Consider the following 26250-nt stretch of genomic DNA (forward strand, 5'->3'; position numbering starts at 1 on the left):
TTAAAAAATTATTAACATGTCCCCCTCATGTGACAATGTCACACAAGATGGGACATCTTAATAAATATCACATAAAATGTATTAAAGTTTTTAAAAACGGACATGAAACCTCATCCCACCAGTGGAAGCCTGCTGGGGCTCCTGGCCTGCCTGCCAGCCTTAAGGTTGGACGGGCAGGTCTTTAATTATCTTAATTACTCTGTCAATGGCCTCAATTGGCCATTGACAGGTCGGCGGGCGGACAGCTGATTTCACTGTCCGCCCGCCTTCCTAAAAATTTAAAGGGAATGGGATGACGTCGGGTGTTCCTCCCGACGAGATCCCGTGTCATTTTCCTGTCGGCGAGCAGGCCCCGCCCCCAAATCGCCGATGGGAAAATTCAGGCCATATTATCTAAATGGTGAGAGATTGCAGAGCCCTAAGGTGCAGAGGTATCTGGGTGTCTTAGTGCATGAATCACAAATGGCTAGTATGCAGGTACAGCAGGTAATCAGGAAAGCTAATAGAATGTTATAATTTATTGCAAGGGGAATTGAATACAAAAGTAGGAAGGTTATGCTTCAGTAATACAGAGCATTAGTGTGACACATCAAGGGTACTGTGTACAGTATTGATCACCTTACTTCAGGATTGTAAATGCGTTGGAAGCAGTTCAGAGAAGGTTTACCAGACTAATACCTGGAATGAGAGGGTTATCTTATGATGGACAGGCTAGGCTTGTATCCATTGGAGTTTAGAAGAGTAAGAGGCGACTTGATTGAAACATAAAAGATCCTGAGGGGTCTTGACAGGGTGGGTGTAGAGAGAATGTTTTCTCTTGTGGGAGAATCTAGAACTAGGGGTCACTGTTTAAAAATAAGGGGTCGCTCATTTAAAACGGAGATGAGATTTTTTTTTTCTCTCAGAGGGACATGAGTCTTTGGAACTCTCTTCCTGAAAAAGCAGTGAAAGCAGAGTCTTTTAATATTTTTAAGGCAGAGGTGGATAGTTTCTTGACAAGCAAGGGGGTGATAGGTTATCAGGGTAGGTGGGATGCAGATTTGAGGTTACTATCAGATCAGCGGACTCAGTTCTGGTGCTCAGTTCAGTTACGACCTGAGTTGTCCCAAATAAGTATATCCCTCACCAATACTGTACACAATACTCTAGGTGTGGTCTCAGCAATGTCCTGTACAGTTGTAGCAAGACTTCCCTACTTTTATACTCCATTCCCCTTACCATAAAGACCAAAATTCCATTTGCCTTCCTAATTACTTGCTGTACCTATATGCTAACTTTGTAATTCATATACAAGGACAACAGATCCCTCTGTATTGCAGCACTCTGCAGTCTCTCCATTTAAGTAATGCTCTGCTTTTCTATTCTTTCTGCGAAAGAGGACAACCTACCATTTTCCCACATTATACTCCATCTGCCAATTTTTCCTGCATTATACTCCATCTGCCAATTTTTTGCATTATTACACTTAACCTATCTATATCCCTTTGCAGATTCTTTGAATCCCCCTGACAATTTGCTTTCCTATATGAGTAGGCCATTCTGTCCATCAAGCCCACTCTGCCATTCAAACAGATAATGGCTGATCATCTGCCTCTACACCATTTTTCCCCACTATCACCATATCCCTTGATGTCATTTATATCCATAAATCTATTGATTTGTGTCTTGAACATGCTCAGTGATTGAGCTTCCACAATCCTCTGGGGTAGAGAATGTCAAAGCTTCATCACTGTCTAAGTGAAGAAATTCCTCCTCATCTAAGTTTTAAATGGTCTGCCCTCATTCTGAGACTGTGTCCCCTGGCTCTAGATTCACCAGTCAGGGGAAACATCCTACCCACATCTACTCTGTCATGCCTTGTAATATTTTGAAAGTTTCAATAACATCATCTCTCATTCTTCGAAACTCTAGAGAATACAGGCGCAGGTTCCTTAATCCCTCCTCATAAGACAATCCCGCCAGCACAGGGATTAGTCTGGTGAACCTCCGTTGTACTCCTTCTTCAGCAAGTATATGCTTCCTTAGATAAGAACAAAACTGTATACAATTCTTCAGGTGCGGTCTCACCAACGTTCTATACAATTGCAGCTGGACATCTTTACTCCTGTACTCAAATCCCCTTGCGATGAAGGCCAGCATACCATTCGCCTTCCTAATTGCTTGCTGCACCTGCATGCTAGCTTTTAGTGATTCATGAACAAGGACACACAGGCCCCTTTGGACATCAACACTTCCCAGCCTCTCACCCTTTAAGAATACTCTACCTTTGTTTGTTCACACTTATTCACAGTATATTCCATCTGCCATGTTCTTGCCCACTGACTTCGCCTCCTCAAATCCCCTGGAAGCCTCCTTGCATCCTCTTCAAAGCTTACATTCCCACCTAGTTTTGTGTCATTGACAAATTTGGAAATATTACATTTAGTCCTCAAATCCAAATCATTGAAATAGATTGTGAACAGTTACGGCCCCAACACTGACCCTTGCAGTACCTCACTAGTAACAGCCTACCATCCTGAGAATGATCTCCTGTGTGGAACCTTATCAAAAGCCTTCTAAAAATCCAAACACACCACACCCACTGGTTCTCCTTTATCTATGCCACAGGTAACATCTTCAAAAAGAACTCAAACAAGTTTGTCAAACATGATTTCTCTTTCAAAAATCCATGCTGAATCTGCCCAATCATATCATTATTTTCTAAGTGTCTAGTTATCACATCCTTATTCTAACATTTTCCCAACTACTGACATAAAACTAACGGGTCTGCAGTTCTCAGTTTTCTTGCTCCCTCCCTTCTTAAATAGTGGGGTTACATTTGCTACTTTCCAGCCTGCAGGAATTTTTCCAGATTCTATAGAATTTTGAAAGATAACCACCAATGCATCCACTATCTCTATAGCCACCTAACTTTGTATCTCAGTCCCTTTATCCAAGCCATCAATATTGATCAAACAGTTAAGGCCCAAGTACTGATCTCTTTGGCACTCCACTAGTTACAGTATGCCACATTGAAAATGACCCATTTATCCCAACTGTGTTTCCTGCTGGTCAGCAAATCCTCTATCTGTGCAAATCTCTCCAACACCATGAGATCTTATCTTGCGCAGTAACCATTTATGTGGCACCTTGTCAAATACCTTTGGAAATCCAAATACATTACATCTACTGGCTCCCCTTTATCCATCCTACTTGTTACATCCCCAAGAACTCTAATAAAATTATCAAACACAATTTGTCTTTCACAAAACCATGGTGACTCTGCCTGATTGCACAGTGGATTTTCTAAATGTCCTGCTACTACCTCCTTAATAATGAATTCTAGCATTTTCCCAGTGACAGATGTTAGGCTACCTGCCCACAGTTTCCTGCTTTCTGTCTCCCTTCTTTCTTGAATAGAGGTGTCACATTTGCAGTTTTCAAATCTGCTAAAACCTTCCCAGAATCTAGCGAATTTTGGAAGGTTACCATCAATGCAGCCACTATCTCTGCAACAGGGTTCTTTTAAGGCCCTAGGATGCAGGCCATCAGGTCCAAGGCACTTATCAACCTTTTGTCCTATTAGGTTTCCTAGTAATTTTTCTCTAGGTGATCATGATTGTTTTAAGCACCTACGTCCCTTTTGTCCCTTGATTTTCTACTATTTTTGGGATGCTGTTTGTGTTTTCTACTGTGAAGCTTGATACAAAATACTTGTTCAAAGTCTCTGCCATTTCCTTGATTCCCATTATTAATTCCCCAGTCTCATCCTCTAAGAAATCAATGCTTTACTTTAGCTACTCTTTTCCTTTTTATATTCTTGTAGAAACTTTTACAGTCTGTTTTTATATTTCATGCTAGCTTTCTTTCATACTCTAAGTTCTCCTTCTTTATTATATTTTATTCAACCTTTGGTTTCTAATACTTTCCCAATCTTCTGTCCTACCACTATTCTTCACCACATTGTCACATTGTACGCCTTTTCTTTCAATTTGATACCATGTGACTCCCCCTCCCATCTGACCTGACTTCACCATCCTATCATCCTACCCAGGTGGCACCCTACCACCATACCCAGCCCAGCATCTTACCCACCCTGACACCGTACCCACTTACCTCACTCACTCATTCACTAATACAGTGAAAATGTCCCAAAGTTTTTCACCTGTTAGTGAATGAAGACTTTCCAAAATATGGCAGCTAGTGCTGTAAAAAGGGGTGTGGCTTGACTTCCCCCAACAATCCTGCACTACAAGGAAAGACTCCCAGAACAAGCACACTCTGCATTTCTGAAGAGGCCCAGTTCAGAAGTTGAGGCGAGAAACACAGCTCCATCTTAGTGTAAAAAAATTAGGAGCAGAGTGGCAATCCGATGCTGTTTGCCACTCAGAGATTTGGCCCCTTATCTCCACCCAAACTGATTCTGCATCCCTTAATGTCACCTATTAGCACATTCCTTAGATAATACCACCACCTCTTTGTCCTTTTGTCTATGACATCTTTTGGCTATCTCCACCTATCACTGGCCCTCTATCCAGCTCTACTTGTCCCACCCCCCTTTAAACCAGCTTATATTTCACCTCTTTTCTATTTTTCCTTAGTTCTGTTGAAGAGTCATACGGACTCGAAACGTTAACTGTGTTCCTCTCCGCAGATGCTGTCTGCTTAGTTTTTCCAGGTATTTTTAATTTTATTTTTGATTCTGCATCTTGATCTTCTGAACAAAGATCATTTCTCACTGCTGTACTGAACTCATCCTTTATTAACAGAGTGAACCCACCTTCTTTTCCTTTCATCCTGTCCTTGCTAAATGCCAAATATCCTCGACTATTCAGGTTCCAGTCTTGGTCACCTTGTAATGAATGTTGCATGCATTCAGATAAATAGCTTTTCCTTCTGTCTTTTTGCCATTTGCCCTACTGCGACCTATGACTGCTGCATTCTTACGTTTGTATGCGTTGTCTCTTCCTGTCACACTCTGGTTATCATTACCCATATTATTACCCTGCACTATTGCTTCGTCTTTTCTCTTTAATTTTCCAATTCTCCCCTCATCTCGCTCCACTATTTAGTTTGTGAAGATTAATTATATTTCTTTTTATTCATTCATGAGGTGTGGGCATCGCCGGCTAGGCCAGCATTTATTGCCCATCCCTAATTGCCCTCGTGAAGGTGATGGTGAGATGCCTTCTTGAACCACTGCAGTCCATGTGGTGCAGTACACCCACAGTGCTGTTAGGGAGGGAGTTCCAGGATTTGACCCAGCGACAGTGAAGGAACAGCGATATATTTCCAAGTCAGGGTGATGAGTGGCTTGGAGGGGCACTTCCAAGTGGTGTTACCATATGTCCACTGCTCTTGACCTTCTAGATGGTGGCAGTTGTGGGTTTGGAAGGTGTTGTCTCCTGCAGCGCATCTTGTAGATGGTACACATTGCTGCCATCGTGTGTTAGTGGTGGAGGGAGTGAATGTTGTGGATGGGTGCCAGTCAAGTGGGCTGCTTTGTCCTGGATGGTATCAAGCTTCTGGAGTGTTGTTGGAGCTGTACTCATCCAGGCAAGTGGAGAATATGCCATCACACTCCTGACCCGTGCCTTGTAGATGGTGGACAGGTTTTGGCGAGCCAGGAGGAGAGTTACTTGCTGCAGGATTCCTAGCATCTGACCTGCTCTTCTGCCAACAGTATTTATATGTGATTGACTCTTAAATACCCTCTAAACAAGGGCAATTAGGGATGGGCAAAAAATGCTGGGGATGCGCTGGTAATGCCCACATCCCATGAACGAATAAAAAAAAAAACATGGCTAGTCCAGTTCAGTTTCTGGTCAATGGTAACCCCCAGGATGTTGATAGTGTGGGACTCAGCAATGGTAATGCCAATGGATGTCAAATGACGATGGATAGATTCTCTCTTGTTGGGGATGATCATTGCCTGGCACTTGTGTGTCGCAAATGTTACTTGCCACTTATCAACCCAAGCCTGGGTATTATCCAGGTCTTGCTGCATTTAGACATAGGCTGCTTCAGTATCTGAGGAGTCGCAGCACAGAACATTGTGCAATAATCAGCAAACATCCCCACTTCTGACCTAATGATGGAAGGAAGGTCATTGATGAAGCAGCTGAAGATGATTGGGCCTACAACACTACCCTGAGGAACTCCTGCAGTGATGTCCTTGAATTGATATGATTGACTTCGAACATCTACAACCATCTTCCTTTGTGCTAGGTATGATTCCAACCAGCAGAGTATTCCCCCCCGATTCCCACTGACTCCACTTTTGATAGGGCTCCTTGATGCCACACTCGGTCAAATGCTGCCTTGAAGTCAAAGGCAGTCACTCTCATCTCACCTCTGGAGTTCTGCTCTTTTGTCCATGTTTGAACCAAGGCATTAATGAAGTTAGGAGCTGAGTGACCCTGCTGAAACCCAAACTGAGCATCAGTGAGTAGGTTATTGCTAAGCAAGTGTCACCTGATAGCACTGCTGATGACCACTTTCATCACTTTACTGATGATCAAGAGGAGACTGATGGGGCAATAATTGGCCGGGTTGGATTTGTCTTGCCTTCTGTGTATAGGACATACCTGGGCAATTTTCCACATTGCCAGATGGATGCCTGTGTTGTTGCTGTATTGGAACAGCTTGGCAGCAGATTAATATTAACAAACCCATTTGAAGAATCCAGAGGGGGAAGAAAATTAAAAATAAAATAGTAACTTACTTCAGTTGTAGAACTCCTGCCTGCCTCTTCACATAATTTCCTTTTTGCAGTAGGAGAGCTGTTTGCTTTTGTTTCTTCAGCATCTTCCCCAGATGGCATCGACCTTTTTCCAGCAAACCGTGGGAGATTCATACGGGGCTTCACATATTTTGTCTTTTGAGGTTTTGTTTCACTTTCTTTCTCAGAGGACTTCTTAGATATAAAGGATAAAAATCCTCGTGGTTTACGTCCTGGCCTGTTGAAAACCAGGATCTTCGTTATTACAGATGAATGGTTAGATTTCTTTCATTGTATTATGGGAGGACAGGAGAATATAAAAGTTGTGCATTCAGACTTCTGTATCTGTGCTAATTAAAAATATTGCAACAAAGTTAAATGCCTGGATTTAAATAAAATTTTGCACTTAACCTTTTTTAAATAAAAAAATGTCAGCAGTTAAAAGTTGAGTTAAATTTACAACGTTACTGACAACCATCTTTCAGTCAAGTTAAAAAATTGCTGATGTAATTCAGTAATTTTCATGATAGAGAATAGATTTATGTCTCTAAATGAGAAACGGTATTAAAGAATGGAATGATCAATGGGGCATCTTAAAAAATTATTCAGCAAAAGACCTTCATTAATATAAACAAATTAAGTCTGTGGACCAAGGTCTACCACAGACTAGAGTTCAAGGCCTTTAAGCATTAATCCAAAGTAATATTTTCTCTTCCTCATTACTCATCTTCATTCCAATTCCAATATCTCTCAACCATGGCTTTCCTCTGTGCCATACATAACCTTTCACAAAAATGTGAAGCAAAATAGCAGAGTGGAAGAGGGTAAAGGTCATGTAGTACGCCTTTATTGGGATTTTAAAAATTAAAAGTAAAAGTTTTACTAACAACAATAAAAGATACCTTAAGCACACAAGATTACAATTATACAATTAAGGCTAGTCTTACAAAACATTCCTCCAAAAATTTTCCACTTGGTCAAACCCACCAGTAAACACCTTCCAGGCAACACTCCCTTATAGATGTCTACTATGAAATCCAATAATATTACCTTAAGCAAACTGCTGTAACTTCAATAAAGGTGTACCACATGACCTTTACCCTCTTCCACTCTACGATGGAATCCACTTCTGAATAAAACTACTTTCTGCAGCCCAAGACTTTTCTGGCTTGACTAGATGGGTGATTTAAACTGCATCCTCTCCCAGCCCAGAGCTCCAGCAATGGCTCAACAGCTCCAGCTATATCCACCTATCTTCATAGCTCCAGCTCAACAGCAACTCTTCAAAAAAAAAACCTTTTTTAACCCTTTCATCTTAGTTCCATTGCTCTCACATCTCTTTGAAACTTAAACCCTTCCAAATATAAGATCTTTCATGTTTCCATCTTGTCTTTGCTTTTGGATCAATAAAATATGATATCTCCAATACAATTTACCTATGGAACTCCTGCAAGATGCAAAAATGTTTCTTGAACCTCTGACTCCCTTTTGATATTCAAACCAACTCTCAACTTAACTAAAACACAAATGTTAGATCTAACCTATTTACTTGTATCTCAAACCTAACAACTCTATCCTTGTTATGTTTCAAACCCCCCAGAAAACCTGACTCCTATCAATCTCTTGCCCAGCTTAATTACACACACACATCCACCTCCCCCCCCCCCCACCCCACCCCCCACCCCCCCGCCAAGCTTTCTTTAGATAATAAGACAATATATCCCAAAAGTATTTTTAAAAATCCATTCTCACAAAAATCAAAACTCGTTTTAAACAGCCAACACAAACTGCCAAAAGGTTAAAGAAATAATACAAGGTGCAGATAATCAAAAGGTAGCTATGCTGTTCTTCAACAATGACTTCACAAAATTTAGGAGTCTTACGATCATTATCCCCTTTTAAAAATCAACATATGCAAAGAATTTATCAATAAGCTCTTGGAAATTTTTATTCAGCAATAAAGCTGATGATACTACCGGAGAAGCTGTCCGGGCGAAAAGTGTGATGAGCTGAATTAAAACAATTTATCATGGAAGAACATAATTGACAGTTTGTCTTTATTAGTACAAATTTAGCTTCTTCACACTGTCAAGGGCCTAAGATCTCACTCTATATTTTTATAAAATATATGTAATATACTATAAGTATGGCTAATTTATAGAATCTTTAAACTGGACAAAGGCTTTAAAATGACTGAAGCCATGGCTGGCTATGACTCACTCAAAAGAAAGTTCTGGCCTCAAGAACAGCAGCAACCTAGTTATCTCTAAAGAGATGCTAATGCCCCCTGTGACTGCAGAGATCAAATCCCAAGGAAATGTACAAAGGCCCTTTATAATTTTAAGGCAAGGCCTGGCCAATGGGGTGATCAGACTACAAAGACAAAAGGACCCTGAAACCTCTGCTGAACGTATTAATGGGTAAGCCATTAACTCTCTCAAGAATCCAGACAAGGAATATACATCAAAGTGCTGGAAAAACTCACCAGGTCTAACAGCATCTGTGGAGAGAAAGACAGGGTTAACGTTTCAAGACCGCATGACTCTTCTTCAGAGCTGGAAGAGGAGTCACACGGACTTAAAACGTTAATTCTGTCTTTCTCTCCACAGATGCTATTAGACCTGAGTTTTTCCAGCATTTTCTGTTGTTTCAGATTTCCAACATCCGCAGTATTTTGCTTTTATCTTAAAGGAATGTGCATCCTTTGACCAAACATGAATCATGTCACCTGATACCCCCACACCCCCACCAAAAAGCTGCTAGAACCGGTAATATTGCCTTCTGGACCTCGAAAAGGCAGACTGCCATTTCCATCTAGCTGGCAGCAGCAGAAGAGGGCTCTGTCCAAGTTTTGAATGCCTGGCTCCCACCTACACTGTTTTCGACTGGAACTACTGAACTTTTGTACCAGCGCCTATAAGACTAATACATCTCTACATGCCTCTCCCATCGTGGAAGTCACCACTACTGGAAAAGTGGATTATCCAGCATCCGTCTTCAACCTGCTAATCTCTATGAAGGAATTCACCATTGGACTTGTTTTGATTCTGGACTCACATCAATAATTCTTATTTTGTCTGTGGTATTTGCCCTGTACCACTTTCTTTCCCTTATCCGTCTTTTATTGTATGAACCTACCAGGGGCTATGTAGTGACACTCTCTCCCGCATTTTGTGTGTGAGAAAAATAAAATACCCCTATTAGTTCACCCTATCTCAAGTTTGCTGTGGGGTTATTAACAGAAATTGGATCACACCAAAACTGAGGAGTTGGGAAATATGCGACCGCTTGCAAAAAGTGAAATCATAAATCAAAAATCAAAAACATCTTTCTGCTTACGGACGGGTGGTGAGATGAGAAATCACAGTAGCTAAAATTAAACCCCGTCCTGTCCATAACAACACTATGGAGTTCACTAACTTCAAAGCAAATGGTATTACCGCAACCTTTCTTTGGCAGAATTATGAACAATTTTGGATTTTTTGTGCTCAAGATATGAGACGTCAATGCTGGGAATGAGACATGCTTTTCTACTCTGTCATGTAGTATTCACATCAACTACTCAGAACAAATATGGAACTCATGGTTTAAACAAAAATAGTGGGCTAACTCCACTTTTAAGAACTAAAAGGGTGAAAATCTCTCTCTGCTAACTTGAATGAAAAATTTGAAACACTGCTTTTAAATTCATTTCTACTTTTTTCTGAAAAATAATGAAAATGGAAATTTTTAACCCCAAATGAATGAAAGATGTATAAACTTGTTCAGGTGTTCAGGGAAATGGGAGTCTGAAGCTGTTCTTTACATATGTTAGAAGGGGTAATTACTCATCAGTTTTTTTCCTTCCTGAAGTGCTTTTTAAACCAATCTCATCCAAATCATATTTTCCCAAGTTACCTAGTTAGACTTCTAATAGAAGTGGAAGCTGTATTTTGCAGGGTCATCTCAGATTGTTCCGCAGTCGTGCCCGCATCGCTGGCCGCAGTCGTGCCCGCATCGCTGGCCGCAGTCGTGCCCGCATCGCTGGCCGCAGTCGTGCCCGCATCGCTGGCCGCAGTCGTGCCCGCATCGCTGGCCGCAGTCGTGCCCGCATCGCTGGCCGCAGTCGTGCCCGCATCGCTGGCCGCAGTCGTGCCCGCATTGCTGGCTGCAGTCGTGCCCGCATCGGTGGCTGCTGCCAAAGTCTTTGTAGAATGAACCAATTCAGTGACAGTTGCTGTTCCCTGTGCACCAGTTTGACCCTGGTTATGGTACACAGATCCTGGCTCCCGTTGTGCAAAGTTCGTATCAACTGATAAATTACATGCTAGTTCAGGATGTAAACCTTTTTTAGAAACACAGGGGGAAGGTGTATTTCTTATAGTTCTTGAAAGTTTCAGAGTGTTTTTGTTTTTAGCAGGGAGACTGGTGACAGGAATGCATGTAGCTCTCTTTGTAGAAATATTGGGTTTCACAGTGAGTTTACCTAGAAAGAATAAAGACCCAAGTTAGAATAAACTATGAAAGAATTTCATTTTTAAACCAAGGATTGAAACACAAGGATTCTACATCCTAAACTGTGCAGAATATTGCATAACAGCTTCACGACAGTAAATTTCATTAAAGTGATCTTAAAATTAGTTGCTGATGCACTCTGAATTGTAATGGAAATCAATAATTTAATTTATTGATTAATGAATGATAGGGGCAGGTGCAAATGAGCAATGTAAACTATCAAATAAATAACAGTCTGCAAAGAAAAATGATAACATCCAGGTTCAGTCTCTAAACAGATTGATCCCATTAACACGGGTGGTTATCACAGGCTTACACTCACAGGAAGTTTCCTTATCTCAAGATTTTTTTATTGAGGAGTGGGTGAAAAGTTAAACAGAAATAGTGAGAAAAATGATTGGATAAAGGGTGTGATTCTCCAATTGTTTAATATAATGCAGAGAAAATGACACGGATGAAGACTGTTCTCAACTCTCTATTTTGCTTAATTTATTGCTTAAATAGAACAAATGAGTCAGATAAACCCATTTCTAAGTGTTCACCATGCAGACATGCCATGAAACATTTCACTGTAAAATTAGCCATGTACCTCTTCTTTTCTGTGAACCAGACTTTTTCATTTCTTCAGCAGATACAGAACACGTTTCAGCTGCTGTTTCAACAGGAACAGGGTATACTACATTATCCAGGGGAGTGGATGTGAAGCCTTCAGTGGATTCTGATGGAAGATTTATTTCAACAGCACCATTTGAGGAACAAGTCAAACTTTCAAAATAGGTAACATTTAGTTAAGCATAAACCTGGGCTCAAACAAACTTAAACAGTGTCAGCAGTTTGGAAGTTAACACCCGCAAATGTAGAATTTCTGCTTTGAGTACAAACAAACTAGATGCAAATTGTGCTTCTTCTTTGAAGTGTGTTTATAGTGAAGGAACGTGACAAGTTTGGTGAAAATTAGAAAAATATATTACACAGGTGAAACATGGGGTAGGTTTTCACCTGAACATAAAGCATCTGGATTTAGCACCTAGATGTAAAACATCAGTTAGGTGCAGGGCAGGAGTAAATCACGTGCAAGCATCTCACCTTCCTAATGGCGTCCACCCAAGTTCAATCCACTAATCTTAACAGATGCACAAATTAAATTATTGGAGAAGTTTTAAGAGAAATGAAATCTATTCAATATCTTCACATGCTTTCAGAAGATTCTGAGAAGTCAGGTTGGTGTTCAGCCACACAGAATCAGCAATATTAATCCCATCTCCTTTCCACTTTCTAGCAATAGGAAGGCAAAATGCAATTATGGAAATTGTTACTAACTAGCATTCACAAATACTACCATTATAGTACTTCACATAAAAAGAACTGACTTACCATCATTTCGCAATATACTACTTGTTGCAGTTGCTGGACATTCCTGTGCAAAAGACAACATAGCAGAATTACAGTACTAAAGGAGTTGTTGGGACACTAGATTCATGTTAAGTAACTTACATTGTTGTAGCATATGGCAATTTATTAAAATGAACCTTTTACTTGAGCATCAAGTCATCACAAATTAGCACTAAAGAATCATAACTTTTCTTCTTCACGCCTGGTAGCTGATCAAGTATAGTGAGAGTTAAATAATCATGAACTTCACACTTGATTTTTTTTTTCTCTCTCTTACCAGTGCTCTCAAGTGTCCCTTTTTGGTAAGGTGTTGCTGTGGAAGAAGGAACTCTGCAGCTAATTACTTGCACATTTGCTATTCAGGTTAAAATTGCTGGGGTATTACAGAGTAATAATGCTGCGCACAGGTGCAGTAAGTGCCAAAGAAGCAGATTTACTTTCTCACAAAGCTCAATCCCCAATCCCTTGGTCTGAGGTAAACCAAGCTGGGACAAGAATGAAGCTGAACAGGGTTGTAGCATCCCCAAACACGAGTGTGGGCATGGGGGAGGTGGGGGGTTGTTGTGCAGGGCAGAATTGCACAGACTGCAGGAAGAGAAACTGCCCTTGATATCAAGGCAGCATTTGACTGAGTTTGGCATCCAGGAGCCTTAACAAATTTTAAGTCAGTAGCAAAAAAAAAAATCAGGGGGAAAACTCTCCACTGGTCAGAGTCATATCCAGTACAAAGAAAGGACAGTGTAGCTGTTAGAAGTCAATCATCCCAGTCCCAGGATATTACTGAAGAAGTTCCTCGGGGTAGTGTTCTAGGTGCGACCATCTTCAGCTGCTTCATCAATGACCTTCCCTCCATCAGAAAGACAGAAGTGGGGACGTTTGCTGATTATTGTAGAGTGTTCAGTACCATACACAGCTCCTCAGATAATGAAGCAGTTCCTGTCCATATGCAGCAAGACCTGTACAACATTCAGGCTTGGGCTAAGTGGCAAGTGGCACACATGCCACACAAATGTCAGACAATGACCATCCCCAATAAAAGAGAATCTAACCATCTTCCCTTGACATGCAATGGCATTACTATTTCTGAATACCCCATCATCAACCAGAAACTTAACTGGATCAGCCAGTTAAATACTGTGGCTGCAAATAGGAATTCTATGGCAAGTAACTCACTTCCTGACTCCACAAAGCCTGTCCCCCATCTACAAGACAAGTCAGGAGCATGCTGGAATACTCTCCTCTTGTCTGGATGAGTGCAGCTCCAACAACACTCAAGAAGCTCGAACCACCCAAGGCAAAGCAGCCCTCTTAATTGGCACCTCATCCACCACCCTAAATATTCACTGTCTCCACCACCTGCACAGAGTGGCAGTGGTATGTACCATCTACAAGATGTTCTGCAGCAACTGCCCACTGTTCCTTAGACAACACCTTCCAAACCCACAACCTCTACCACCTAGAAGGACCAGGGAAGCAGGGAAACACCATGACCCGAAGCTCCCTTTAAAGTCATATACCTTACACACTTGGAACCATATCGTTGTTCCTTCACTGTTGCTGGGTCAAAATCCTGGAACTCCCCTCCTAACAGCACTGAGAGTGTACCTACACCACATGAACTGTAGCAGTTTGAGAAGGCAGCTCACCACTGCCTTCTCAAGGACAGTTGGGGATGGGCAATAAATGCTGGCCTTGCCAGTGATGCTCACATCCTATTAATGAATCAAAAAAGTAATTCAACTTGTTGGTGGTGGATACACAGAGAAGTAGATGCATAGCATGAGGCCAATCACCCAACCTTACAGCAACAGAGACACAAATAGAGACCGGCTGAAGGAGAAAGATAACTAACCAATTAAAAAATTTGGAGTAAATTTAGCCAGGCACTTCAGTGGGTACAGTAGGCCTGCTTCACACACTGCATCCATGAACCACAGCGCAGATCTACCTTACAAGCCTTCAGAGTCAAAAGACTTGCAGAAGACAGTGGTGAAGTGGTAATATCAGTGGACTAGTAATCCAGAGGCCCAGGCCAATGCTTCAAATCCCACCATGGCAGCTGGTCTGCCATATTATCATATTGAAAACTGGTCTCAGCAATAGTAACCATGAAGCTACCATCGATTGTCCTTTCGGGAAGGAAATCTGCCATCCTTACCTGGTCTGGCCTACATGTGACTCCAGACCCATAGTAATGTAGTTGACTCTTAACTGCCCTCTGAACTGGTGTAGCAAGCCACTCAGTTCAAGGACAATTATGGATTGGCAACAAATGTTGCCCTTGTCAGCGAGCCCCATGAAAGAGTAAAAAAACGAAATAATAGAAAAAAAAGCACCTACCTCAAGTGAAGTACAGGTAACTAAATTTGACTGAGTAGTTTCTTCAGTTAGTCGAACATTTTCTATTGATTCCTCATCTATTGATGTGATCGTTGGGCTTTTCTTAGCAGGAAAATCTTGATTATCGTTAAAACCGTGAACTTTCCTTTTTCTATCCATTTGTCCAATATTTGATCCTGGCTTATTTAAGCTCCATTGCTGTTGTATACTTTCTGTGAGTGGTACGGATTCAGACACAGTGGGTGCTGTGGTTGTGTCCATTGATGGTTCAGAGCTGTATGCATGAGCATAACTGTTAAAATAAGATCTAATACTTCATGTATATATATTTTTGTTGAAATATTTTTACTGCAAGATAGGGAATATTAATGCTGAACAATGGAACATCGCCTCCTCTTAAAGTCAGGGCAGCACGAAGTGCACACAGCTTGGCAATACAGCAGGTGCAAAGTAAAACTTCACTGCTCTGACAAAATGCACCTTCGTCGTCACATTAGAGAGTGACACATACTGCACTCGTGTAAAGTTATCCACTTCCCATACCAGATAACGCTATGGCCATTCTAATGGGTCTGCAGATTTAGAACCAGAGATATTTACAGTGCGTATTAAAACAGAAAATGCTGGAAAAATTCAGCAGGTCTGGCAGCATTTGTGGAGAGAGAAACAGAGTTAATGTTTCAGGTCAATGACCTTCTTTCAGAGTTCATGTCAACTACGTGAAACATTAATTCCATTTCTCACTCAGCAGGTCTGATAGCATCTGTGGAGAATTTGCAGCATTTGCTGTGTTTATTTGAGATTTTGAACATCCACAGCATTTTGTTTTTATATCACAGTGCAGGCGGAAACCATTCAAATTTACTATATCTGTACAAGTTCTTTACTAAAGCAATTCAAAATTAATCCCACTACCCTACATTCTTCCCTTAGCACTACATGGATAATTTTCTTCAATGCAAAGCTGAAAGCATGTTGGCATTTTCCAAACTCATTTCACATAGGATACAGACAACCTGGAGGGAGAAGGAGCTTTCATCCCTGTCTCAGATAGACGTAAATCCTAACACTAGAAATGAGAGAGCAGTGTTCTACTCTAGAAGTGTCCAAGCTCTCTGTCTTTGGGGACCATTAGGATGCACAGAGCACCATCGACCACATATTAAAATAATGAATGCTCACGTTAACTTACATTGATCTCTTGTTGCTGATCTTGATATTCAAATTTAGGACTTGGCCACCAAAATGGCAATATTGCCAAAAAGTAACCTTTGCCAAACCTCTAAATCCAAGAAAGCCAAACAAACCAACAAACAGCAAAGTAAATTTGAAGTAAAATGGAACAGTCTTTGCGAGTGAGGTGGCCAGAGAGTATAGCCACTTATGTACACTCTAGTTCTAACCTGCTAGAGCAGCCATTCCCTGTGCACCTTCTTCAATTAATAAAGATAATGACATTGAATCTAAACAATTTCTCTAACCCAAGCAATCTTCAGTGTTGGTATAAGCATGTCTATTCCCTTTAATCTATCTAGAAATAAATATATATAATATTCACTTTAAGTCAGGCAATTGAAAAAAACCTGTAACCTGGGATATTAATTACGACACAAGAGTGAGAGTAAAAGTAAATATATTTATTTTTCTGGTCACAACACCACAGAGTCAGATTTATATATACATCCAAGCCTTTGAAGGAGGAGTTGAGCAGGGGACAGGTGCTTCCATATAGGAAGGTGATTAATCCAGTTCTCACACCACAGTCCTTAAGTATTTATTGATTGTATTTACCAGAAATTCTCTACATCTTATATTTTTATTTATTGCATTTAAATAATTTCGTCAGTGCAACTTTAAACTCAATTCTACTGTAAATTAAAATTACATCTCAATCTTGAAATTACAGGACTTACCTCACAGACTCACTAACTTCAACATTTTCCGTTGGCAAAGGTAGAATTGGTTCAGCAACCGTCAAGGTGTCTTCTAAAACAGGAATGACAGAAGTGGAAGATGCATTGTAATCCATTAAGGAGGAGGCTGGGATCTCAACTAGGGTTAATATGAATGTCTCTTCATTTGGGCTTTCCATTGTCATCATATGCTCTAAAACAAAAGTACCACAGAGAATTTAAATTCAAAGTACAAAATAACTAAAGCCATGAGTGATTTGGATATCTACAATTTTTGAAAAGGGACAAGACATATTACTGGCATAGTGAGGTACAGTCATATAGTTACATACCTGTCAACCCATTCAGACTTGACCCACAGGTAAAGTAATAAAAGATCACTATTTGCCATCCTGATTCACTTAAGGATCACCATGAATATTTGTCTGAAAACACAGGCTGCCTTGAGAAAACTTGATACAAGGCAATGTGCTACCCAACTGCACAAATTAGTTCAGCCATCAAAGACCTTTCTATTTTTTCCTGTTTCTATTGTTACTGAACATTTTAAATATTAAACACAGAGGATGTCTAGAGATAAATTTCAAATGATTAGTGGGCCAAAATTGAGAAATTTAACAAAATCTCTGAAATTTCAGTGATTAAAAACTTGATAATTGATATATCATTAATTCATCATCTTCACAAACTCTGGTTCAGTAATTGCTTCAAACCAGTACTCTAACGATACGATCAGCATATGGCACCTAAAACATATAGGGGTAAAATTAATAGACAGAAAATCATGGAATCCAAATTCCCAGTATGCTTTCCCGGTGAGTGAAGCTCCAAACTTGAAGCATGTTTTTGTAAAATTAATCCACTTCTGCAAAAAACTTAGCAGGAAGAAAAAGCAAAATAGAGTACAAGATAAAAATGGACATGGGACACCATTTAGTTCATCAATCTAGATTATCCCTAATGTCTCCCCATTGTAGTGTCAAGTTGATTCTTAAATGATTCAGGGGTTTTTGCCTCCATAGCTCTATATTTTTGTATGAAGGACAACTTCCTGATAATAGTCATAAGTTTGCCTTTAACTGGTTTAAATCTATTCTCTTGCACTACAACTTGAACATTGATTGAAGTAACATTAATCAAGACCCAGGGTGGTCTCTGGGACTAGTTTTAATTGTCTATGTGGATCAGCCTGGATTTATCGCCTCACCCAAGAGATTACATGGCTTCAATGTGCAGTAGGGTGTGGAGTGTTTGTACTGCGTGTGTATTTTCACCTAAAAGACATCACAATTATATGGCACGGGCTCGATGGGCCAATATTTCTTATCCTGTTATATGCTTGTAAAATTGTAGATTTATCTTTTTCATACCCTTAGCTTGTATATCATTGTACGATCACCTCCTTCCAAAACTAAAGGGACCAAGTTTACTCTCTTTCCACACAGCTCACAACCTTAACAATAGCAATCAGCTGTGTGGCCAGGAAACCAGGAGAACTCCCCTACTCATCCTTCAATGGATTCATGAGGTGTCTTACATCCGCCAAGAGGTCAATTAAGACCTCAGTTTAATGTTTCATCAGAAAAACCAAACCTCAGTCATTGCATCCCCTCACCATTTTTGAAGCTATGAAAGCAGCTGTTAGAGAGGCAATCATATAGAGTTAGTGTCAGCCTAGCTTATATGTTCAAATCTTGGGTGGGGCCTGAATGACCAATTGATTCAGAGATAAGCAAAAGTTCACAACTCAACCTCCAACACAAGCACCAAAACATTAATTATTATATATTGTATTATATCAAACGTATAATCCACACCAAGTAATCAGTTAAGGCTGCAATGTTGAGAGCTCCGATGTCATTCACAAACCAGGCAGGAGTTTATAACATGCAGCATAAACTCCTCCCTGATGATGGGTATGGTAGCACAGTGATCATATTACTGGATCAGTAATCCAGAACTGCCACATGGCAGTTTGAGAATTTGAATTCAGATTTTCAAAAATCTGGAAAAGCTGCCACCAACAAAAGCAACCATGAAGCTGTCAGTATGTCAAAATTACAACTAGTTCAAGTAGGAAAGGGAACCCACCATCCTTAGTTGGTCTGGCCTATAGGTGACTCCAACACCAGACCAACATAGGTGGCTCTTAACTTCCCTCTAAAGTGGCCCAGCAAGAAACCCAGTAGTTAAACTACAACAAACATGGATTGCAGCAGTTCAAAAACTTCTTGGGGAAACTAGGGGTAGGCAATAAATATCAGCCTTGCCAGTGACATCCACATCATAATGTTGATTTTTTTTTTAATTGCTTGTAACTCTCTCTCTCTCTCAATTAAATATACACTCCATATTTAAGTTCAAACAGTAAACTTACATAGGTAAGATTGGGAAATCAATTTTTAAAAACTTGCATCAAACTTACCCAAGTTTTCTTCAGATGTGTTCAATGTCTCCTGGTGTCCTACATTTTGAGCTTCTGTGATATCAACCTGTAAAAATCAGATTTTAAAGTGATTTTGTGAAAAACAAACAATTCACTCTTGTATGTTGTGTGTTAATAGCAGTTAACAAAACACGTTTCTACATTTTGCAACCCAACGAAGGGGTGCCTGGAAAGCTGGATCATCTAAGCACTATCCTATTATTATTTCTCAGAACGAAAGCAAAAATTCACAATGAGGGCTCTATTTTCCATCAGTTCAGCACAAACTTGTTAAGTCTGAATTTAAGTGTTGACAGTGTCACGCTGCAGATTCTACTCCACTGGGAACTAGATGTCCTTTCCAAAATTTTTTGTCAGCCTCAAGCAGATGTAAATTTTGATCTTCACACCAGTCACCAATCCATATTCTCGCATCTAAATGCTGGGTTTACACTCTTATTATCCAAAGAACTGAGGTCACCATTAGTTTCTCAAAAGCTCCTCCCTCCTCAATCCTTTTTAAAATTTAGAAAAGTTATTTGTGTAATTTACAAGATGACAAATATAACAAAGGTCATGGTTTGAAACTTTTATTGTAACCTTTCATTTGGTTCATAAGCTTCTCCAAGACCCACCAGAGGCGGCAGCAGTAGTAAACGGGAGGGAATGAGTGGCCCTGGAGGGCTCAACATTGACTTGGACATCATGAAGCCACACAGCACCAGGTCAAACATGGGCAAGGTAACCTCCTGCTGACTACCCACCTACTGCCCTCCCTTAGCTGATGAATCAGTATTCTTCCATGATGAACGTCGCTTGGAAGAAGCACTGAGGGTAGCAAGGGAACACAATGTAGTCTGGATGGAGGACTTCAAATGTCCATCACCAAGAGTTAAAAAAAATGACAAAAACATTCCTGAACGTCATAAAAACCCATCTGGTTCACAAGTGTCCTTTAGGGAAGGAAATCTGCTGTCCTTACCTGGTCTGGCCTACATGTGACTCCAGACCCACAGTGAGTGGTTGATACTTAACTGCCCTCTGAACAATTGCAATCAGGGATGGGTAATAAATGCTGGCCTAGCCAGTGACGCCCACATCCCACAAATGAATAATAAAAAGCATTTTTTTAAATTCATTGGATGTGAGTGTCGCATTTATTGCCCATCCCTAATTGCACTTGTTGATTCTTAAATGCCGTCTGAACAACATAGCTGTGGGTCTGGAGTCACATGCAGGTCAGACCAGGTAAGGGCAGCAGATTTCCTTCCCGAAAGGACATTAGTGAAGCAAATGGGTTTTTACAACAATTGACAATGGTTTCATGGCCATCATTAGACTTTTAATTCCAGATTTCTTTTTTTACTGAGTTCAAATTCCACCATCTGCCATGGTAGGATTTGAACCTAGATCCCCAGAGCATTACCCTGGGTCTCTGGATAATAGTCAAGCGACAATACCACTATGCCATTGCCTCCTCCCAACAAAACTGTATTCAACCACAATCTGTAACAGCAGCAACAAAATTGTATTCAACCTCAATCTGTAACCTCACGATCCAAGCATATTCCTCACTCTTCTATTACTATCAAACCAGGGGACCAACCCTGGTTCAATGAGCAGTGCAGAAAAGTATGAAAATGAGATGTCAACCTGATGAAGCTGCAACAGCTAAATAGCAGAAGCAATATCCTTTTGCCAGAGCTAAGCAATCCCACAACCAACAGATCAGGCTGAAGCTCTGCAGTCCAGTGCCATTACTGATCAAAATTGGTTGACTCCTAAAGGACATATCTGCTACACTGGGCTTGCAGCAGATGGCGAGAGAACCAACACAAGGGAAATACCTACTTGGCCTCATCCTCACCAATCTACCTGTCACGGATGCATCTATCCATTATAATATTGTTTAAGAGTGGCTACTGCTTAGTCCCTGTGAAGATGGTTCCATTTTTATGCTGCGGACACCTCCATCATATCTTTTTCATTACTTATTCTTTCACAGGATGTGGGCATCGCTGGCTAAGCCAGCATTTGTTGCCCATCCCTAATTGCCCTTGAGAAGGTGGTGTTGAGCCACCTTCTTGAACTGATCCAGTCCATCCGGTGCAGGTGCACCCACAGTACTGTTAGGGAGGGAGTTCCAGGATTTTGACCCAGCAACAGTTAAGGAACAGCGATAAAGTTCCAAATATGGAACTACTTGGAACCATACAAATATGTTCTATCACACTACCATCAAACTAAATCGATAGGTCCAGAATAGATCTAGCAACTCAAAACTAGGGACCCTCGAGGTACTGTGGGCCTTCAGCAGCAACAAAATTGTATTCAACCACAATCTGTAACCTCATGGTCAAACATATTCCTCACTCTTCTATTACTATCAAGCCAGGGGACCAACCCTGGCTCAATGAGCAGCTCAGAAAAGCATGAAAATGAGATGTTAACCTGGTGAAGCTACAACAGCTAAACAGCAGAAGCACTATCCTATTGCCAGAGCTAAGCAATCCCACAACCAAAAGATCAGACTAAAGCTGTGCAGTCCAGTCATATCTGGTTGTGCATAGCAATAGACAATTAAACAACCAAGTGGAGGAGACAACTCAGTGAACACCCGAATGATGGCAGACCCAACATGAGAGTGCAACAGACAGGGCTGAAGAGTTTGCGAACATCTTTACCTAGAAGTGCTGAGTTGATGATCAATCATGAAAGAAAAATAAAGTCCTGTATTTATATACGAACTCAGGGCATTTCAAAGTGCTTTTCAGCCAATGAAGTACTTTTGACATGTAGTCACTATTGTAATTTAGGAAACGCAGCAGGCAATTTGCACACTCCAACACACAGCAATATGTTAATGGCCATTTAATCCATTTGTTTACTGATGTTAACTGGCTACTTCGGAGGTTCCCCAGCATCGCAGCTGGCAGTCCTCAGCCATTTTGATTTATTCCGGGTGATATCAAGAAACTGCTGGATACAGCAAAGGCTATGAGCCCTGACAACATTCTGGCTGAGCACTAAACACTTATACTCAAGAACTAGCCATGCATCTAGCCAAGCTCTTCCAGCACAGCTACAACACTGCCAGCTACCCAACAAAGTGGAAAATTGCACAAATGTGTCTATCCACTAAAAGCAAGTCAAGTCCAGTCCAACCAACTGCTGCCCCATCAGCTGATTCTAAATAATCAACAAAGTGATGGAAAGTGTTGTCAATAACACTATCAAGTGACACTTACTCACCAATAACCTCTCACCAATGCTGGGTTTGAATTCCACAATGACTTCTTGACTCCACTCCACTGTCATCTTGGAACACCTCCCTTCTCTTCCTAGACTTCTGTGTCTCCATTTCTGGTGATAGACTGTCTACCAATATTCATTACAAGCCTCCCACACTAACTCCCACAGCTACCTTGACTACAGCTCCTCACACCCCACTTCCTGGAAGGACTCCATCCCATTCTCTCAGTTCCTTCGCCTCCATCACATCTCTTCTGATGATGCAACCTTCCAAAACAGTGCTTCTGACATGTCTTCCTTTTTCCTTAACCGAGAGCTCCCCGCAACTGTGATTGACAGGGCCCTCAACTGTGTCTGACCCATTTCCCACACCTCTGCCCTCACGTCTTCCCCAGAGCAATTATAGGGTCCCCTTAATCTTCACTTTTCACCCCACCAGCCTCTGCATTCAAAGGATCATCCTTCGCCATTTCCGTCAGTTCCAGCACAATGCCGCGACCAAACATATCTTCCCCTCTTTTCGTCTGCCAGCATCCCGTAGGGCCTGTTCCCTCCATGACCCCATGGTCCACTCCCCCATCACCTCCAACTCTTCCCCATGCAATCGCAGGAGGCGCAACACCTGCCCCTTTACCTCCTCACCATCCAAGGCCCCAAACACTCCTTTCAGATGAAGCAATGCTTCACTTGCACCTCCTTCAATTTGGTCTACTGTATTTGCTGCTTCCAATGCAGTCTCCTCTACATTGGGGAGACTAAGCGCAGGCTGAGTGGCCACTTTGCGGATCATCTTCATTCAGTCTGCAAGCATAACCCAGACCTTTCTGGCACTTGCCATTTCAACACACCATCTTGCTCTCATGTCCATCCTTGGCATGCTGCAATGTTCCAGTGAAGCCCAACGCAAAACTGGGGCAACAGCACCTCATCTTCTGATTAGGTACTTTACAGCCTTCCAGACTTAACATTGAGTTCAATAACTTCAGACCATGAATTCTCTTCTCCATCTTTATCTTCTTTTTAATCCAATTTTTAAAAAATTTTACTTTTTATTTTCATTTTTTATTTATTTTTATCCTTTTTACCCACAACACCACCACCCCAACCTCCTCAGGGCCATCTGCCACTGGTTTCTTTGCTGTGCTTTCACAGAGCACTGACCCTTGTTCTGCTATTAACACATTCTGCTCTTACCTTTATGCCATTATCAGCACCTTTAGTCTTTACCACCTCCTGTTCGCACTCCCTTTGTCTTGTGCCCATGACATCTTTGTCATTCTCTTAGCTCCCACCTATCCCTGACTTTCTATCTTGCTCCATCTGCTCTACCCCCTCGTAAACAGTATAAAATTCATCACATTTCTATCTCTCTTTAGCTATGAAGAGTCATATGGACTCAAAACATTAACTCTGTTTCTCACTCCACAGATGCAGCCAGATGCTGAGTTTTTCCAGCATTTTTTGTTTTTATTTCAGATTTCCAGCATCTGCAGTATTTTGCTTTTATCTATCTGACTCTAGGCCTCATTACAGCCTTCGCTCAAATATGGACAAAAGAGCTGAAATCCAGAGGTGATGTAAGAGTGTCCCTGACATCAAGGCAGCATTTGAATGAATGAGACATCAAGTAGCCCAAGTAAAACTAAAGTCAATGGAAATCAGGGGAAAAACTCTCTGCTGAATGAAGTCACACCTAGCATAAAGGCAGATGGTTGTGTTTGTTGGAAGCCAATCATCCAGGCCCAGGTCATCATTGAAGGAGTTCCTCAGGGCATTTCCTAGGCCCAACCATTTTCAACTGCTTCATGAATGATTTCTCCCTCCATCCGAAGATGGGATTGTTTGCCGATGATTTCACAGTGTTCATTTCCACTCAACTTTTCAGATACTGAAGCAATCCATGCCCATATGCAGCAAGACCCGGGTAAGCTTCAGGCTCGGGCTGATAAGTGGCAACTAGCATTCATAAAATACGGCGACATATATGAACGTACGAATTAGGAGCAGGAGTTGGCCACTCAGCCCCTCAAGCCTGCTCTGCCATTCAATACGATCATGGCTGATCTGAATGTAACTTCCTGCCTACCCCCTATAACCTTTCAATCCCTTGTTAATCAAGAATCTATCTAGCTCTGCCTTAAAAATATTCAAAGACTCTGCTTCCACCACCTTTTGAGGAAGAGTTCCAAAGACTCACAACCTTTGGGAAAAAAATTTCTCCTCATCTGCCTTAAATGAGCGATTCCTTATTTTTAAACAGTGACCCCTAGTTCCAAATTCTCCCACAAGAGGAAACATCTTCTCCATATCCACCCTGTCAAGACCCCTCAGGGTCTTATATGTTTCAATCATGTCGCCTCCTACTCTTCAAAATTCCAGTGGATACAAGCTTAACCTGACCAGCCTTTCCTCATAACACCTGGAAGTTCCCTTCCAAGTCACAAGCCACCCTGATTTGGAAATCTAACACTGTTCCTTCATTGTTGTTGGGCCAAAATGCTGGAACTCTGCCCCTAATAGCATTCTGGGAGTACTTTCACCACACGGACTGCAGTTCAAGAGGCAGCCCATCATTATCTTCTCAGGGGCAATTAGGCAATAAAGGTTAGTCTGAGTAGAAATCCACATCCCTTGAATTAATTGAAGAAAAGTAAAACTAACTTTTAAGTGAACTGAGTGTTTGTTTTGCAAAGGTTTTGAATCAGTGCTCCTCCACATTGAACATCACTTGGAGGAAGCACTGAGGGTGGCAAGGGCACAGAATGTAATCTGGATGGGGGGCTTCAATGTCCATCACCAAGATTGGCTCAGTAGCACCACTACTGACCGAGCAGGCCGAGTCCTAACTCACTGCAGGAGTTCCTCAGGGAAATGTCCTTAGCCCAACCATCTTTAGCTGCTTTATCAATTACCTTCCTTCCATCATAAGGTCGGAACTGGGGATGCTCGCTGATGATTGCACAATGTTCAGCATCATTTACGACTCCTCAGATATTGAAACAGTCCATGTCCAAATGCAACAAGACCTGGACAATATCCAGGCCTGGGCTGACAAGTGGCAAGTAACATTTGCACCACATAAGTGTCAGGCAATGACCATCTCCAACAAGAGAGGATTCAACCATTGCCCCTTGATGTTCAATGACATTACTATTACTGAACTTTCCACTGTCAACATCCTGGGGGCTACCATTGACCAGAAATTGAACTGGACTAGCCATATAAATACTGTGGCTATAAGAGCAAGTCAAAGGCTAGGAATCATGCAACGAGTAACTCATCACCTGACTCCCCAAAGCCTGTCCACCATCTACAAGGCACAAGTCAGGAGTGTGATGGAATGCTCCCCACCTGCCTGGATGAGTGCAGCTCCAACAACACTGAAGAAGCTGGACACCAACCAGGACAAAGCAGTCCACTTGATTGGCACCACATCCACAAACACTCACTCCCTCCATCATCAGCGCACAGTAGCAGCAGTGTGTACCATCTACAAGATGCACTGAAGGAATTCACCAAGGCTCCTTCGACAGCATCTTCCAAATCCACGACCACCACCACCCAGAAGAACAAGGGTAGCAGATTGATGGGAACACCACCACCTGGAAGTTCCCTTCCAAGTCACTCACCATCCTGACTTGGAAATATATCGCCGTTCCCTCACTGTCGCTGGGTCAAAATCCTGGAGCTCCCTTCCTAACAGCACTGTGGGTGCACCTACACCACATGGACTG

General features: G+C 41.5%; 1 protein-coding gene across 4 annotated transcripts in view; it reads right to left on the reverse strand.

Moving 5' to 3' along the window:
- Window positions 1-26250, reverse strand: part of LOC144693924 (uncharacterized) — a 129364-nt gene that overhangs the window by 8712 nt on the left and 94402 nt on the right. For 3 of the 4 annotated variants that reach the window (XM_078564163.1, XM_078564154.1, XM_078564146.1), the window contains 7 exons: window positions 19265-19331; window positions 16840-17032; window positions 14927-15200; window positions 12569-12611; window positions 11784-11912; window positions 10598-11165; window positions 6704-6938 (listed from right to left, as the gene is read on the reverse strand). In XM_078564163.1, the coding sequence (XP_078420289.1) occupies window positions 6704-6938; window positions 10598-11165; window positions 11784-11912; window positions 12569-12611; window positions 14927-15200; window positions 16840-17032; window positions 19265-19331 (1509 nt within the window). Of the gene's footprint in view, window positions 1-6703; window positions 6939-10597; window positions 11166-11783; window positions 11913-12568; window positions 12612-14926; window positions 15201-16839; window positions 17033-17226; window positions 17265-19264; window positions 19332-26250 lie in introns of those variants that run through there. The other variant, XM_078564173.1, reaches the window with a different exon arrangement.

This window comes from Cetorhinus maximus, chromosome 2, assembly GCF_964194155.1.
Source record: "Cetorhinus maximus chromosome 2, sCetMax3.hap1.1, whole genome shotgun sequence".
Taxonomy (NCBI): Eukaryota; Metazoa; Chordata; class Chondrichthyes; order Lamniformes; family Cetorhinidae; genus Cetorhinus; species Cetorhinus maximus.